The sequence below is a fragment of the Lacerta agilis genome, chromosome 2 (assembly GCF_009819535.1).
Source record: "Lacerta agilis isolate rLacAgi1 chromosome 2, rLacAgi1.pri, whole genome shotgun sequence".
NCBI classification, from domain to species: domain Eukaryota; kingdom Metazoa; phylum Chordata; class Lepidosauria; order Squamata; family Lacertidae; genus Lacerta; species Lacerta agilis.
The window spans coordinates 86,429,324-86,447,337 of record NC_046313.1 but is presented as its reverse complement, the minus strand read 5'-3'; the positions used below and the strand labels follow the sequence as shown (position 1 = coordinate 86,447,337).

General features: G+C 43.9%; 1 protein-coding gene across 1 annotated transcript in view; it reads left to right on the top strand.

The window, feature by feature from the left end:
- The first annotated feature begins 825 nt into the window (after positions 1-825).
- The window catches only part of LMCD1 (LIM and cysteine rich domains 1), a 57,289-nt gene continuing 40,100 nt past the window's right edge, over positions 826-18,014 (top strand). Inside the window, exon 1 of the mRNA XM_033141168.1 lies at positions 826-1,276. Coding sequence (XP_032997059.1) covers positions 1,250-1,276 — 27 coding nt within the window. The 5' untranslated portion in view covers positions 826-1,249. The remainder of the gene's footprint in view (positions 1,277-18,014) is intronic.

Here is an 18,014-nt window from a genome sequence, read left to right as displayed (position 1 = left end):
TAAAAAAAAAATGCAAAAGACTCTCATGTTGCTCAAGCCCTTGAACATCTTAATTCACAACATCTCTTGTGCTTTATCTAAGCCACAAAACTTCAATTGCCCCCAAAGTCCAGGGAAAGATTCCACCCCCTCACTTGTTTCCAAAATGAGATCCCAAAAGTCAATATATAAATTAAAAACACAACACAACTGCGGAACAGAAATACATTTTCTTTGCCCAAATAGAATCTTGTACTTTGTCAGTCATCTGAGGTGTTCAGGACTGGCACCTCTTAATTTTCAGTCTCACTTTATATGTGTATCTTTTTACTCATTTTATTTCTGGCAGCCAAAGTTAACGCAGCATCCATCACGTTAAGGAAGCGACCCTATACACAAGAACCTGGTGTACAACAAGGAGGTACAAATTAAACCGGCATAAAGTTATCCCAGATCTAAACTGCTGCTGGCTGGGCCATCCTAAGTCTGGCAGAGGAAAAGCAAGTATTTAAAATGGCATTGAGTTACACCACCCTTTTTGCAGGCACTGCCCTCTTTTTTTTCCAGCTGCAGACACCAGTAACAAACAAACGTTGCCATGGCTTTAAAATATGCATTTGGCTTAAATAAAATGTCTGATTAGCGCAACGACGGAGAGGACCACAGTTTAGATCAGAAATTATTTTTGGATTTAATGAGCTAATAATATCCCAGGTCCCCCACCCCCGCCAACACACTCACTTCCTCTTTCTGTGAATGAACTGGCTTGCTTAAGAGCAAGGCTTCCCCCTTCATCCTTTAAAAGGGAAAGCAGGAGACGCGAGATCCCGGGGCGGGATCATTGCAGTCTCCTCGCGCGAAGCAGCTGGGCGAGCGCTGCCTCCACAGCTGGAAAACGGCGCGGCTCTGCTCGCTCCATCCTTTCCCTCTGGGGGTTAAAAAGCGAGCCGAAGAACCTTGAGGATTAAAGCCTCACTTCGCATTGGCTGGAAAAGTTTGAAGCCCTCCTCGGATTGGCTGGCAGGGTGTTTAGAGGAGTTGTGAGCTCCAATTAAAGGGGTTCCGTGCAGGCGGCTTGTGAATAAACGCTGGGGACTGGAACGTGGGATTTGCTAATAGCTCCCGGGGCTCCTCGGTACCTACAGCAGTTTGCGATTTTTACTCACTCCAAGGCTGTTGTCCCAGCTAAAGAATTACAGCAATAAATATTTGCACGCCTCAGGCAGATTCAAATAGGAGGAAGCGCGAAGCGGGGAAGGCAAGCTGAAGAATGGATCTGAGTTCAGGAATCCAAAAGGTAAATTGCGATATTTCTTCCGCTTTACTTCCTCTTGCTTCCTTAGTTATTGCTGAGGAATATTCGAGGTTAGTTTTAGTTTCTCTCTCAACAGCTGTGGCTTTCCAGCGGACCACAGCAAACAAAGACTTTACCTGCGAGTAAGCTTCACTGAAGTCACCGGGGCTTCCCTTTAAATAGACCTTTGTACACACCTTTGTACACACCTAGCCTGGGAAGTTCAATGGGAATTATTGTTTGACTGAAACATTCATAGGATGGCACTGCAACCGTGTTGAAGGGACGCGCTGCTGCCGCCTTAATCTTATCGCTGATAGATTCCAGTGGGTGTTTTATGGGGAACAAACTCTAGACTTGGAGAGTCTAAAAAGTATACTCAATACTAATGTGATAAGGAGAATCCAGTTTTGCACAGACTGTTCTACTACTGTTCTGGATTTTATTCTAAGAAATTAGTGGCTGGAAACTTTGTGCGCTCTTTTTCACTTTCAAAGTCAACTTCAGTAACTGTAGGAAAGGAAAGAAATTCAGCTGGTCTATAAACTTCTTCATGTGCTGAAAAGCAGTAGCCACAGGCTAAGTATAAGGTTTGTAGCCTTTGCTTCTCAGGCTGCAAACCTGGTCTGTTGGCCTGATGCCCAGGCTCTCTAAGTGTGTGCATATAACGTGCTGGATGTTACAGGTCACACAAAACAAAAAGGAGAAGAGTTTCAGTTGCTCCAGCAGCGTGAATACAAATCACTTTCTTTCACAAAGCATATGGAAAAGTAGCCATGAAGCTATTGCTACTCCTTGTGCAGTTTTCTTTATGTAATAAAGTTTAAGACTCTGCCATTGGGGGCAGGATTTCATGGGTGTAATTGATTTCCCTGCAAATGGACCTGTAAACTGTGGGTCAATATCCAATCATACCTTCCGCTTGTAGACATAATTCTCCCTGGGGGTTATTCCCTGGTTAAATGACCAGGATATCATTCCTAAGCATACTGTTTTAGAAGTAAACCCTACTGAAATCAATGGAATTTATTTCCGAGTAAGAGGGTTTAAGGTCAGGCTCGTGAGGGGAAGTTCTCTGCAGCATGTTGTGTATTGGGAAATGCTAAAAAAAAAGTATTGAATAATTTGTGGGTCAATCACTGGACTTGTTTGCACTGAGTGTCTGGACCTGTGTGGAATTGGGAGGTTATGTTGAAGTAGATGCAGGGGAATGATCAAAGGGTGGGTCACAAATAAGAATGTCTTCAATTCCCCGATGCAGTTTAGAAGAATTTCTGGGAATCTGGTGCCCTGAAAGAAGGCCTTTCACTTGGCATAGCATATAATAGGATTGCATGTCCTTTGTTCTTAACTATAAGAATATTGATTTCATTCCCCATCCCTTCCTTGTTCAGATTGGCTTTATGCATTTTGAAGCCATAACTTGGGGACTGGGAGGGTGAAAGCTTTATATATCTTGAAGTTCAGAAGGGGGGCAGTTAGATGTTGTTGGAGCAGAAAATATAGGACTCATGGTCTTGGACTTCATCTATTTCCTAACAGATGGTGATTATGCTGTAAGACACTTTGTCTAGTGTGTAATATAATAGGTGTGCAGGCTTACTTACATACGAAACTGTTTGATAGTCAGAAAATGAAGTAGTGGCAGTGTTATTTGCCAAGGGTTAAAATAACCTGGACCACAGCACTGTGAAGCATGGAAATGGTCATCCCAATAAACTAGGTGCAGGGGCTTTAAAAGCCAGCATTGTACCATTCAGCCTCAACATGCTTATGTTGCAGAACCCTTTCCACAATTGGCATGGGATGGTTGTTGTATGCATACCAACAAATCCAGGAACTGACTTGTTCAAAACAAAGGGTCCATTTCTAGCTTATTGCTTAACTCTTCTTGTCTCTCCAATGATAATTTAATATCTCTCCTGCCCTCTGTTCTCAGTTTACTTGAATATGAAGTTTTCAACTGATTTTTTTTTAAAGTTTGCTTTTTTTGAACTTTCTATTCTAACAAAATGAAAAAGCCACCACTGACCTCCAGCTGCTCTGCCAAGCAACTTCTATTCTCTTCAGTAACATTGGCACAGTTGGTTATCTCTCTCCCTTTAAACTCTCTGTGTAGCTATGACTGAATCTATGCATACTGTATTCATTACTTTTCTATACTTCTCTCTCCACCCACCCCCCTTTATGTTAGTGCACCCCAGAGTTCGGTCCTTAGTTTCCTCCGTCACTTTCTTCTGGGCCCAAAAATCTGGGATCCCTTATGTTCCATCTCACTGAGATCCTCTGAAGGGGCACTTCTGGTGGTTCCCTGTGCCCTTGTGGTTCAGCCTTTGGGATGTGATTTGTTTCCACCATTCTAACCAACCAGTATGTATTGATGATTTTTACTGATGCTTTTACTGATTTTATTAAAATCTTGTACCGTATGTTGTATACCACCTTGATAAACTTTTATAAAAGTCTGGATTATAAGTATTTCAATAAATGAATATTCATCACTTTATCGTAACTGACTACTCACTCTTGCCTTTACTTACGGTTTTCAATCCTGCATGCTCCACTCCTGAGAACATTGCAACATTTATGTCTTCTTCATGCCAGCTTTAACTTGGGACTTGATCTTTCATTTCAGTGGTGGTGGGACTGCCATTCCACACTGCTCTGGTAATAGGCTGGGTCCTGACTTGTACGCAGTGGTGCTCTGCCGGTACTAGAGGAAAGGGGTTCAGGTAGTAATTTTTGCTGATTGTCCTTGGAGTCCTGTTTCTCCCTTGGGAGCACGCACCCAAACAGTTTTGGAAGGAAAGCATGGAAGGTGGCACTTGTGAAATTGCGGCCTTGCTCTCTTCCTTCAGTGGTGAGCCTCCACTGAATCCTAGTTTCCTGCACACACTGAAGGAACCCCTCCATTCTCACAGGAACAAGTGTGGATTCAACCCAGTGTCTGCTTTCAGGGAACCATGTAGAATGGACCAAATATGTGGCTAAGACAAAGTCCCCATGCCAGTATAACTTCATGGGTGCATCCAGCACAAAGAGTGCTGCATGCTGCTACAATAGCAAAGTGTGTCAAAAACCCTCCCTCAAATCTTCTCTTGCTGTCCATCTTGTCTAAGAACATAATACGGCTTTCATATTTAATTTCCCCTTTGCACCTGTGGGTGACTAGAAATTATGTGGTGGCATCTTAAATGTTCACTGCATCAATAATATGGGAATGCTGTCATTGGTGAATCTAGCTTCTAGTGATGCTGTTGGGTAAAGGATACGTGAGGTGCTAAAATGCTAAAGCTGGCTTTATCTGTGTTGCTGGATGCAACAGAAGGCTACCTTTATTACAACTTCCATGTGGTAAAGCATTTAAATGGCTAGCACACAGCTCCTTGTCAGTTAACCAAAACATCGTGGGGCATCTTCTCATAACAGGTAGCAGCTGGTGAACTTGAGAATGGTGTCCAGTTAAAAGATGGAGCTTGTGTGCCTTTGGTAAAAGGACGAAAGGGATTTAGGCTTCCAAGAGGCATCTAGAGTTCTTTCTACACCCAATGACTTTCTCAGGCATGCATTAGGACCTCTAATCCCAGTGTACACCTGAACGTAAAAATGCTAGGACAAAAATGCTTCATGCTAGCTTGAAGTAGTAAAAAGGCTTTTCAGTGATGGAAAACCCAATACAGTGCAAATAGGATGTTTGGTTCATGCGACACAGTAACCCAGATGTTGGTATGGACATACAGGCTGTGGGAGAGGACTTGGAGGCCACTTTGCTCTTCCTTGGTCCTTTTTATGGCTTAGCATGTTGTCCGAACTAGGACTTGTGCTTAAGCCCCCTCCTCAGCACTAGCCCAAGTTTTACCAGAATGAAATGCTCCCCCTGGTGTTGACATTGGGGTCAAGCATTGCATTTGGGGTAACCCAACATGGCAGGGGGTTTCCATAGATCCTACTGACAACCCCCATATAAAAGTGTTGCTTCCATCACTCACCCACCAGGGGGGGTGGAAGGAGTTGTGAGTGACTGGCAATAGCCACTGTCCTGTGTCGTAGCTCTGGGGGTGGGGAGAAACACTGAAGAGTGGTTCAGATGGGTCAACAATGGGCCTTTCTGATCTCCTTGACCTTCATCAGGTGCCCAGCCATCAACATGAGAGGTCCGGCTACAGCTTCTGAGTATTAGCTTTCTTCAGGTATGAAATCTGCACTCCCCTCCTTTTCTTTTGAAATGGTGCCATCTTGAGCAAGAAATATCAGCACCATAGATGGCGTGTGAGGCCTGTACTGCAGTGGAGTAACATTCCAAGCTGCCTGACACCTGAACTGGAACCAAGTACAACACTGGCTGACCAGAAAGAAAACAGTCGTGTAGCTAGACCACACTTCAGAACAGAAATGTTGTTGCCTAGTCAAAATAAAGACCTTGAATAACACTATGATGCCCAAGGCGTGCCTAGGCATCATTATGGTGGCATGACTCCTCTCTCTCTCTCTCTCTCTCTCTCTCTCTCTCCCTCTCCCTCCCTCCCTCCCTCCCTCCCTTTTTCTCCAATTGGGGGAAAGCCTCTTTTTCTGGGCAAACTGCTGTCAGTTTAGAGCTTGGCTTAGCAATGCCATGCAGCCAGCGCATGCAAGTCTGTGACTACAGAATCTGGCATCCATTATGGCTCATTTCAGGGTCCTGCAATGTTGATTGTTCACTCACTTTGGGGCTTAATTATTGTTGATGCCTTAAGCGGCATCCCATTAGTAAAAAGAGAGGCAGTGGGTAGGGCAGCCATTTCAAAGCTGGAAGAGCTTAACTTGAGAAATCTGAAATGAAGAACCTTAAGTCGAAACTGGAATGGAGCTTGATGGCTTCCACCTTTTGAACGTTATTGGAAACATTTGGCGCCAAGATGGAGATGTAATCTAATACAACCCACTCCTGCTGAATTGAAACAACAACTCCTTCAATAGAAAACTAGTGCGAATAAAATATGTTCCAAGTGTCATTCTCAAAACTGAACTTGGGGAGAGCTGACTTTTTTTCTTCCTTTAGTACTGCTCTAGTTCTGTGCAGGGCAGGGGTTGCCAGCAAACATTTGTACACCTGAGGAGAAGCTGCGATGGGCATCACACACACACACACACTGCAACCTGTGCTATTGGCTACCATAGAATGGATAGTAGATGCACAAGGAAAGGCCTTGAGATCAGTGAAGCCATTGCACAAGATCTCCTCCTGTCCATATTTTCAAGCCTTATTGAACTGTATGTTAAATTAGGGTTTTAAAAGCCCTTAGCTCTTCTCCCAAATTGTTTCGGGGTCATATCTGGGGTGGGTGGCCCCTGGGGGGAGCACAAGGCTTCATCTGGGAGGGGGCACAGATCAGGGCCACAGGTAGGTCCATGATGAACAGCCCTAGCACTGTCTGCCAGTACCTGCCATTCCATAGACTTTAATGGGGCACGGAAAACATAATGTGTGAAACGCTGCGTAGAATTTCACCAATCCCAATGCAAACATGCTCCTTCACAAGCCTAAATAAAGTGCATTGGTAGTTTCTGCAAAAGAAAAAGGGGCAATGCAGCATGTCTGCATACAAGCTGGAGGGGAAAGGGGGGTCAGAAGTGTCGATTTCAGTGCTTTTAATGCTCTACCTGTGGTATTATATATCGGATTAGTTTGATGGTTGGCTCATTAGGTGTAGCATTATGCCAAGTTTCAAGGTATTAAACTCAGCAGGTCCCACTTTTATAAGCCATCAATTTTTGAAGCTTAGAATAACGAGGCTTCTCTTTGCTATTCCTCTTAACTATAGAGTCACTCCTGTGCCTCTATAACATGGAATGTGCTTGCAGTGACATCATAGACTTTTAAAAAAACTATAGAATTGTGTGCTTGGCTCCTGATCCATACAGCATGAGTTTATCCCTTACCATGATCTGAAAACCTCTCCTAATACTACTGCTAAAGCTACAATCCTAACCACACTTACTTGGGAGTCAGAGCCATTGAATTCAAGTGGGCTTAACTTCTGAGTTGCTATGGTTAGGGTTGCTCTGTGATATGGAAAGCTATTGGTTCCACAGCCTGCTTCTGCAGCACAGCCAATGGAGATTCCTGGGCCAAATTTGGCCCCAGTGAGAAGTCCTGTCTGGTTTTCTAGCTGCCAACCTGGGCTGAAAGGGAGGTGTGGGGACAACCAGCAGTTGTGGCGATGGAACGTGATAACAGCATTCCTCACCTCACCCCATTCTCCATCTGACACTTCAAGTAAACTAGTTGCTGAATTTAAATGTTGAAACCTTTGAGGAGACCAGCTGAAAGATCTTCCTAAAAACCTTACGCCTATTTCACATTAGGATGGTAAGCCTGTTTCTGGGCAGCACCTTCAAGTAGGCAGGGCTAGATTAAGCCGTAGGTGAATCACCTGGGAAGCAGGGGTGGGGGCAAGCTTGGGCCTGCCTGTCGCAAGGCTTCTACTCGGCAGCTGAAACAAACAGTACAAACAGTTCCTTCTCCACGTTTTGTTTTGATGCATGGGAAAAGTTAAGACTCTAGGCTCCATTTTTCAACAGTGTGCATTTGGATAGATTGTGAATGGATGCAAGCTGATCCACTGAGGAAAACTGGATGATGGGGGTCAGTCATGTACAAGTGGGTTCCAAATGCAGTAAAAAAAATATGGACAAGTGGGGTGTCAATGGTTTGACTTGCCTGGGGCACTGTTTGGCTTAGAGCCAGACGTGTTTCTTGGTGCTAGCATTCGAGGATGTGTCTTTCTATACAGGGCTTCCTATACAGAACCCTTAAATTACCGGTAGATTTACTTTACTCTTAACAACCTGCAGTGGACCTTGGAAGCCGAACGCCTGTAAACTTGAACGTTTCAGCTACCGAACGATCGAAAACCAGAGGTGATTGTTCCAGTTTTCGAATGATTTCCGGAAGCCAAACATCCAGAGCGGCTCCCGCTGCTTCCGATTGGCTGCAGGAAGGATGCTCCAGCAGCCAGTCAGAAGCTTTGCTTTGGAAGTCAAACGTTTTGGAAGTCAAACAGACTTCCAGAACAGATTCCGTTCGACTTCCAAGGTACGTCTGTAATGCTATTTATGCATCTTGATTCTGACTGAAATATTTGCGTGTACACACAGAGGATTTCTGAGGAGCGCAGATTTCCGTTAGTTTGAGAACCAAGCATGGCTTTACCACTAGAAAAGCAAAGCTACTCAACTGCTATTTAAACTACTGGATTCTGTGCCATGGATTCTGTTGTTGGAAACCTGCTATGTGCCAGATCTGAGTGGGGCTTGAAAAGTGGCAGCCTGGGGCATCCTCTTGATTTAGTCTACTGATTTTGTGTCACAGCACTGCTCTTCCCTACCCCGATCTGCTCCTGACCCAACTGGCCACCCAGAAGCTAATACAACAGTAGATCACAATTCTTCCTTTAGCCTTCTAATCAGTAGCCTGTGAGCTTCATTCAGGTAGTTCGGCGGTGTGTCTGTGGATTTGTGGTTAGGTTGGGACATTAAATATTCATATTAATGTTAAGTTATATGGTATTACAATTTTATGGATTTCAAACTGTAGTACAATAAAATATAGTATGTCGGGAGGGGAGAAGCAATAAAATTATAGCTAAAAATATCCAGCATTTGGCATGGTGCAATTGCTACAGCAGGCAGAAAAACCACTAAGTGGTCCATCAAGACCACCGGCAATTTTCCAGTGGTCCGTAGGGCGGGGTGGAGGAAAGTTGGGAATAATTGTTCTAATCAGTCGAGGGCTCCAGACATTGGAAAGGTTTTCAAGGCAGAAACTCAAACTTGATCTCAAAAGGCAAGTCTTCATGGAGCATTTGGAAACCTGCCTCAGTGAAGGCGCCGAGCTCACTTCAAAGGCAAATGACTTGAGGTTGCACCTGATGTTAGTCCTGCTCAAAGTAGACCCATTAAAATTGGTGGCCCTGGTTAACCATTTCAGTGGGTCTATTCTTGAGTAGAATTTAGTTTGGTACAATCATTGTTCTTAAAGTTCCCAGCAAGCAAATAACAGAGGGGGTTTCCCTAGTCCAACAGTATCCTTGAGTGTCCAATTTCCTCTTCTGAGATTAAGTTTAGAGACTCTGGGTACCCATTGCCATTGTATTTTTCTGTATTTAGAGTATCATTGAATTCTGCTGCAAGCAAATTGCCACCTATCCCTCTCTCGTTCTCTTTTTGGAGTCCAGGTCCATTTCTTTTTCTTTTTTGAAATACCAGTTTTAAATCCAATTAATACAGGGTTGGGGGGGGGGGGGGCGGAGATCTTTCTACTCTATTTTTAAAAGCCTGCCCTTTCCCCCCTGCTTATCATGAATTCACACATTGTTGCCTGCAAAAAGAATCCTGCCAAGTATTTGCGCTTCGAAGGGCATGATATTTGCAGAGACTTTTGCACTGTTATATCTTGGTCACACTGAAGGGATGCTGAAATCTGGCAGATACACTTGGATTATATTTTCTTGGACATTGGTGCATGTCTGGGTGTGCCTATAGCCAAAATAAGTGTTTCTTTGGCAAATAATTCTGATGCCACTGAACCTTGCTCTAGGTTTGGGAGTTTTAAAAAATTTACAATCAAATCTGCCATCTCTAATTCTTGAGTTTCTCTTAAAGAGAGTGCTTGCTGGGGGGGTACTGATCAATGAGCAGTCAATTATTTCTGGCTGAACAAGAAATCAGTTTTGAATTTGATTTGTCTGCTTACCTTCAAAGGTGTGGTGTCATTGTGGGCCGGCACAACCTCACCTGGTGCGAGACCAGGTGAGAGACCAGGTGGAAAACATCCCTAGCCTACCCCATCTCCTACAATAATGTCTTACCATTTTGTAAACTTGCTGCCTTTGCATGCCTTTTCCAGTTTTCCCCCACTCTCCAATGAAATTTCCAATTTTTTCCTTTTTAAAAAATTCATGGGAAATTGGAATAGAAATCTCTTGCATAAGAGAAGAATAAGAAATGGTGCATGAACAAGATAGTATGTTGGTCGGATGTGGGCGAACTTTACGTTGGCGCAAGGATTTTCTTGCGCAACAGAATGTTCTCCCTCTCTCATTCTTCCCCATGCACCTCCTAAATCTCTTCCAGGGGTTTCCCCTATCCTTGAGACCAGATTTGGGGGTGTTGTTTTTTGTGGGGGACAGGGCAGTGAAAGCTGTATTGTGCTAGCACTAATCTTTTAGTGGAATACTGCCCCTGGCTCCATATTGGAGCAGTGCAACATTACGAGTGGTATAGTGTTAATCTGGATTGGCCACTAATTCTAGCTGATGCCTGTCAACCTTATGACTGCAAAGGTCAATCACTTGCAATACTTGTTTGGAGGGGGAAAGAGACTGGACGTCATGTGTCTGAGGGTGTTGATCCCTACATAGTTCACCAGCAGCTCCTATCTCTGCTTTTAGAAGAAGGGGAGCTTCAGTTGCTAGTACGGACACACGGTTGGGTGCGGAAATGCTGAATGACCTGACAATTGCTCACTAGTCATAACAAGGAGAGCCCTGATAAACAATGCAATCTGATACACACTTGTTTCCCCCTTTAAAGAAATATTATATACAAGAAACCGTGGGAATATTTATATTCTCTTTGAAGCAATGAGGAGAGAACCTGAAAACCCATTCTGTGTTTATTTTGTATACTCATAACTGTTGGGCTCTTCTGGGGTTTGCCTAGTGGAATATAGGATGCAAGCTCTAATTCCTTCAGGCTTTGAATTCTGCCCACTGCAGAGCATTTAGCAACTCGTTTTCTCCCAAGAAGGCTCTCTACAGCAGTGAAGTGCAAAGAGAGAGAATGTAAATGCGCTGTAACTTAGAATAAAACTGCCCTGCATCCAATGCATTCCATAATAGTAATAATAGTAACCCTGAGTTTTTAATCCATTGCAATTTGTTGCCCTGTCCACAAAGGTCAAAACACCCTGGAGATTTGCAAAGGCCCACCAAGACCCTTGTTGTGTCTGGACATAGTAATAGCATGCTAATTTTTGGCCTGGATAGGATTTGTTTTACACTGCTTGCAATGAATATTTGTGGTGCTTGAATGCTATTTCAAAAGTTTTGTTTTGTGTGTTGTTGTTTTTTTTAAAAAAGCCCAGCAAATTTTCAGTTTCAAAATTTTGGATATTAATGTCCTGAAGTTTAACCTCAAAACTTTTGACAGAATCTCGTGACCGTTTCTGAAATCCATATCTGTGGATTTGCTTGTTAGTAGAACATGAACGTGCAACAGAATTTACTTACCGGTACCTATTGAATCCTAGCCGATGTTGTCTGCTCCTGTCACATGCTGCAAAATGTTGAACCCTGTTGCAAACAATGCTGACATGTGGAAATAAAGCTACTGAGCAATTAGGGTGTTTTTCAGAAGCAGCTGGCATTTCTAAGCTTACTTCTGAGTAGGAATGGGCAATAAATTTGATCTGGTTCACATTTAAAGGTGAATCTGTCCTGATTCACACTTCCTGAAATAATATTTGAACCGAGACACAGGCGTCCTTTGAAAATTGCACTTCTTCAAATTTTGCAGCTCAGTTCTGTGGCCAGGCACTGTGTACAATGCATATACTGTACTAGGGGAAAGTGTGGCTGAAAATGCAGGCATTGGTGAAAATGACATACAGGAATGCAGTATATATATATGAGGAAATAGCTTTCCAAAAATTCACACTACAGTACAATGCTGAAGAATTTTCATGAGGACTGTTTAGAAAACATTGCAAACTGATGCGGAGAACTGAATTTCGGACTGGAAAAATTGGAAACCGAAATTGACAAATTCACACATCCCTACACCTGAGCAGGCATGCCAGCTCCAGAGAGCTTAGCCTCCTCCAAATGAAGTGATTTCCACATGTGTGATGTCCCCCCCACACACACACACACTCTGGGCCCCCTCAGTCTTGGGGGCAACTTGGTGCCTCTGTGCCTGAGCAAACCTTGGTAGGATTGCACTGCATGGATAGCTTTTCCATAGGTCCTGGAAACTCCCAAATGGGTGTTGAGTCACCCCACATATTGACACAGGATGGAACCAGTCCTGCATCTTTCACACAACCCCAGAAGCATGGAGAGAGACGGGGGGTGGTGGTGGGGGGGAATGTTATAACTTTACAATCTAAAAGTTCTCGGGGCAGGAACCTGTTGGCTTGCACACTGAAGACGAATCCTTTAGTAGTGGCTTAAATGAATTCTGGCAGTGTTTTTAGCTCTTCTCACAATATCCCCAGTCTTGGCCCAGATGAGGAAATACAGGAGTGAATGGGATTATTATGCATTGAAACAATTTGAACCTCAAATATTTGCCTTGGTTTTGTTCCTAGGAGTGGGTGAAGCCTTGAACCTAGTCCTTGGTTATTTTACCCAGACTGTTTTTGCCATACTTGTCACCTTAGACTCAAAGTAAACTTCAGTACAGCACACTCTTTGCATTCATGAATAAATACGTGCAGAAGTTCAAACAAGGATAAAAAAAAACCTCTGTAGACAAGGTTCTCCTGTTGTTTGTAGAAGGCAGCGGACACAGTCCTGACAGGAATGTCCTGATTTGTATTGGATTAAGGGCAAGTCTAGCAACTTCATTTGCCTGCTTCCCGCCCCCCGCCCCCCCCCCCGCCCAATAGATTTGGGCTTGGCAAGCCTCCTAGTCCTGCCAACTCATCAGTGTTCTGTATGAATGTAACTGATCCACTATAGAGAAAACAAACATTAAGGCTACTAATGGTTGCCAAATGCAACCCACTGCGGCTTTTACAACAGGGATGCTGCCTTGTTTACATTTATGCACAAACACTTGATAGCTCTCTGCTTGAAAGATTATTTTTCTGCCTCCTTCCTCCACCTCCCCAAGTTGTAACAACCCTATCCAACAGTGTGGAACTGAGCCAAAAAGCAAGGCTTTGTTTATCTTTGATGCCTCAGAGTGATTCTGTAGTAAAGAGAGAGAGTTCATTATTTTAGATGCCTGCAAAAGACTCTTTTGTCCACATAATGTAGCAACTCTGAAGGTGAATGTTGAAAGAATCCTGGAAACTACTTTTGTTTAATATATTACAGCTGGTATATAATGATGGATAAGCCTCTTAATAACCTGCTTATTGTATTTATTAAATTTATACCCCACCCTTCCTCCCAGGGGAGCCCAGGTTTCTACAATCATTTCTTCTTTTTCTGAATGCAGTGGAACAGCTGCACAATTTCTCCAGCAGTAGATGATTTGTCACAAAGCTTTTCTGGCCGGCCATTGCCTATATAGACTGTGGCAGCCATTTTATTCTTTACGGTCCATTGTTGCTTTCTATGAACATTGTATCACATTAATTGTGTCTTTGTACGTCTATTTTCTTCCCCTTAAATTACAACGGGGCAATTATTGGGAGTACAGCAAGGGTGGGGGAGGAAGTATTGAATTTCCGGGTCTCAAAACACCACAGTCCCAATGAAAATTACCTTTATCTCCCACCGCAAAGCATTTGTGGCTAGGTGGACTGCCCACCTGCTGCAGAATGTTATTTGGATTCCCAAAATCTGGCATCAGAGCTGCTATTCCACTTGCAGCTTAAAATAGAACAACCAGGGTGGTTTTTTTTCCCCCAACCAGAACTCGCCAGAACTCAGTTCTGGCACATCTCAGGTAGGTGTCATTGCCATTCTAAGGAAACAAGTTGAGTTCTGGCACCTCTTTTTTCTAGAAAAATAGCTCCAAGAACAGCAATAACTGGGTGCTGGTGATACAGTCCATATCTGAAAATACCACACACCTGCCTCCCCCTGCCTGTGCAGTAGTCTCTTGCCCAAAATATTATTCTGTAAAAATGTGAAGTCAGTTTTCTCTTGGGCTACTGCTCCTGAGTCCTGGCTGAGTAATATTTCTTAGCCCATCTCAATGGCCAAAAGGTTCCCTGTGTTGTATATCTGCAAATATATATACCTTTTAAAAACAGGTGCTTTAATTGACTTTCCAGATCGTTGGAAATAACATGGCTTGGGTGGATTATAGTTCTATGCCATTATTGTGCTTCTAAAGCCTCTTAATTTTCAGCTTCTTTATTGTCAACCTTTCTTTCCAGCGTGGTGTAGTGGTTAAGAGCAGTAGACTCGTAATCTGGTGAACCGGGTTCGCGTCTCCGCTCCTCCACATGCAGCTGCTGGGTGACCTTGGTCTAGTCACACTTCTCTGAAGTCTCTCAGCCCCACTCACCTCACAGAGTGTTTGTTGTGGGGGAGGAAGGGAAAGGAGAATGTTAGCCGCTTTGAGACTCCTTCAGGTAGTGAAAAGCGGGATATCAAATCCAAACTCCTCCTCCTCCTCCTCCTCCTCCTCCTTCTTCTTCTTCTTCTTCTTCTTCTTCTTCTTCTTCTTCTTCTTCTTCTTCTTCTTCTTCCATGTTTGTCTGTTTGTTTTGCTTGCTGGTAACTGTAGTCACTGTCTTAAAGCTTCTTCTTCCTTTTAGGACAGTGTCTTATCAAAACATTATACAAACATAACATGTTTCTTAGAATCCCCAGCCCTATATACACCTGAAACTTGGAAATGCCCCAACCCACATAGGAACAATATATTTTATTCCGCCAACCAAACTGTGGCAAAATAGCACAAAAACTTTTGAGTTCTCTGGTGCTCTTCATCGTCCTAGGTGAGAAGCAAAGCAACGCTAGACCTCTAGTACAACTTGTTATATGTAATAATCAATGGAAGCAACTTGCTTTGCAAACCATTAAGGATGAGTGGGGAGTGCACGACAATAATGACTATGTCTTCTGGACGTCACTTGTTCTCAAGGGACTAGAATCACTCCCTAGGAAGTTTGGCAGCTGATGGTGCCTTGACTGACTCATGTGTAGGCTGCCTTTAACTCCACTTGGAAACCCTGAGCTCCAGCTGCATTGCACTAATGATTGCCAGACAGAATATTTTTGGTCTGTATAGGGACTGCTGTGATGTGGTTGAGATTTTTATACTAAGGGGTGAGACCCATTCAGCTTTCTATGAACTAAGCACTTCTAAAAAAACTTCCTGAACGAAGCAAGTGTGTGTGTGTGTGTGTGTAAGTGTTATGGCAGCGGCGGCAGCAGCTAGGAGCATGATACTAAAGGGACAAGAGAAAGATTAAACTGAATGATGTCATTGTGTGACTTCCTGCTAACGGGATTCATCTTCTAATGCTGTAGAATTGCTTCAAAATCAACTCAAAAATCTTTATAAATGTTTCTGCTATCTAGCACAGTTGGTCGGAAACTGGTGTGCATGAGGATAAACTCAATGACACAATAAACTCATGATATAATGAACAAAGTACAGCTGATAGCCAAAGGGACACCTTGAATAAACTCAGAATTAGACAGAGGGCAGTAGTGTAGATCTGCCTGGATTCTAAATCACTGCCAATATATGACTGTCCATTTCTTGCACGTTTCCACAGAGCTGTGTTTCTCTTCCCTCGTAGACGAAGGTGGGACTTGAGTGGACAGATTGGCTTGCAGGATCTGCTTTTTGGTTTTGTTTTGTTTTTAATGATAACTTGAAGGCCAACCATCCAGAGGCTGGTGCAAAAGACATAAGCCCAGACATTATGAGGCCCCAAATCATTATTGTTTCCTCCCAATATTTCTTCTTTTCCATTTCTTCATTCACAAGATAATTAAGGAGAGGTCTTTTCGTTGCTGCCATGGTTAAACAGCTAGGGGCTGGGAACCCTTGCCAGACACCAGTAGATCCAGATCTGTCTGTCTTCCCACTCGGGGCTGTTCCAAGTGCTTCAGCAAGCTTCCAGGTTGGCTTTGCAGGGGCGCTTCTGCCACCCTGGCCAGCCCCATCCAGGTATGCTGCAGTGACCCTGGGGTCAAGAGGACAGCTTTGCAGTTCCACTTTGCCACACGGGCCACCACTGCTATAGAGAATTCACTTTCAATTATTCCCCTATGCCCTTCTTTGTATTTTATGCCTACCCCCTCTTAGTATGTCTTCAGGATATTTGGGAAGGGCAGTGCATCCATTTGTATCATGACTGCTGAAATAAACCATTGGCTAAGGCGCACAGTCTGTAGCGCTTGCTAGCCACCATTTGCATGGGATCTCTGCAGTCGACAGGGTCAGTGATTGAATCTGGCAGTGTCTTGGAGCCATTCATCAACAGAATACTCTGCTGGGTGCATGCATACCACACCACAAGATCCTGACTAGTAACTAGCATCGAATCCATTTCAAGACAACTGCTTAATATTGGGAAGAATGTCTCAGTTCATTCTGATTCCCCGTAAGGGTGGAATAGCTTTCTCGGAGGGGTCCTTGTTGGCTCCGGTTAGTACATGTGTTCAGCAGCGGGAGGTGCCAGAGTTCAGAATACTCGGTTGATCTGCCTGTAACTCTATCTGCTTGGCCATTTCCCTCCTCGTCCTCCAAAAGTTAACTCAATTGTTCTTAACACCGCTTCTAAAAGTGGCAGCCAATTCTGGATTTGCTGTGCTAGCAACTAAGCACGATGGATTCAAAGTAATAACAGCTGCACCACAACACAACATCGCAGACCAAGGTGCTTGTACCTAGGGGTGAAAAAAAGTGTTGCCACATTCCCAAAAGGCATGTTGAGGCTAGATGCAGTCACTCAAAGGCTGTTTTGACAAGCAAGACTTACCAAGTCAGCTGATTCTTTTCGCATTCCCCACATGTAACTAGGAAGTGACCTTCTACCAAGCAGGTGCATCTAGCTCAGTATTGGCAATACTGACGGGCAGTGACTCTCTCCAGGGTTTCAGGCAGGGGTCTCTCCCAGCCCCAGCTGCAGATATCAAGACGGAACATGGAATCTCCATGCAAAGCCGATTCTCTCCTCCTGAGCGACATCCATTTGTCTCTTAAATGAAAAACCTACATTGATAAAACTAGTCTTGCCCAACCTGGTGTCCTGGTAAAACTCCCATCATTCCTGACCATTAGCCATGCTGACCAATGCTGATAGGTATTGAGAAGGCCCCTGTGATGACTGCCCCACTTCAGATGGTAGGAATACCTGCAGGACGTCCTCCACTGAAGTTATTCATGATGATGATGATGATGATTTATTTACACCCCGCCCATCTGTCTGGGTTTCCCCAGCCACTCTGGACAGCTCCCAACAGAATATTAAAAACATGATAAAACATCAAACATTGAAAATTTCCCTAAACAGGGCTGCCTTAAGATGTCTTCTAAAAGTCAGATATTGTTTATTTCCTTGACATCTGATGGGAGGGTGTTCCAAGGGTGGGCGCCACTACTGAGAAGGCCCTCTGCCTGGTTCCCTGCAGCTTCACTTCTTGCAGTGAGGAAATCGCCAGAAGGCCCTTGGAGCTGGACCTCAGTGTCCGGGCTGAAAGATGCCCCTTCAGGTTTACTGGACTGAGGACGTTTAGGGCTTTAAAGGTCAGCACCAACACTTTGAATTGTGCTCGGAAACGTACTGGGAGCCAATGCAGGTCTTTCAGGACCAGTGTTATGTGGTCTTGGCAGCCACTCCCAGTCATCAGTCTAGCTGCTGCTAGACTGTACGTATGGAGATATAGGTGGTATTTCAAGTACTACAATCTTAGCTGTGAAAGACCTGAAAAGGTTAAAACCAGAACTTTTGAATTGTATGGTTGGAAGGGGCCATATAGTCCAACTCTCTGCAGTGCAGATCCAATGCAATCAGCATGGCAAAGGCTATGATCTTAATAGTTTCTGCATCCTTCAGTAA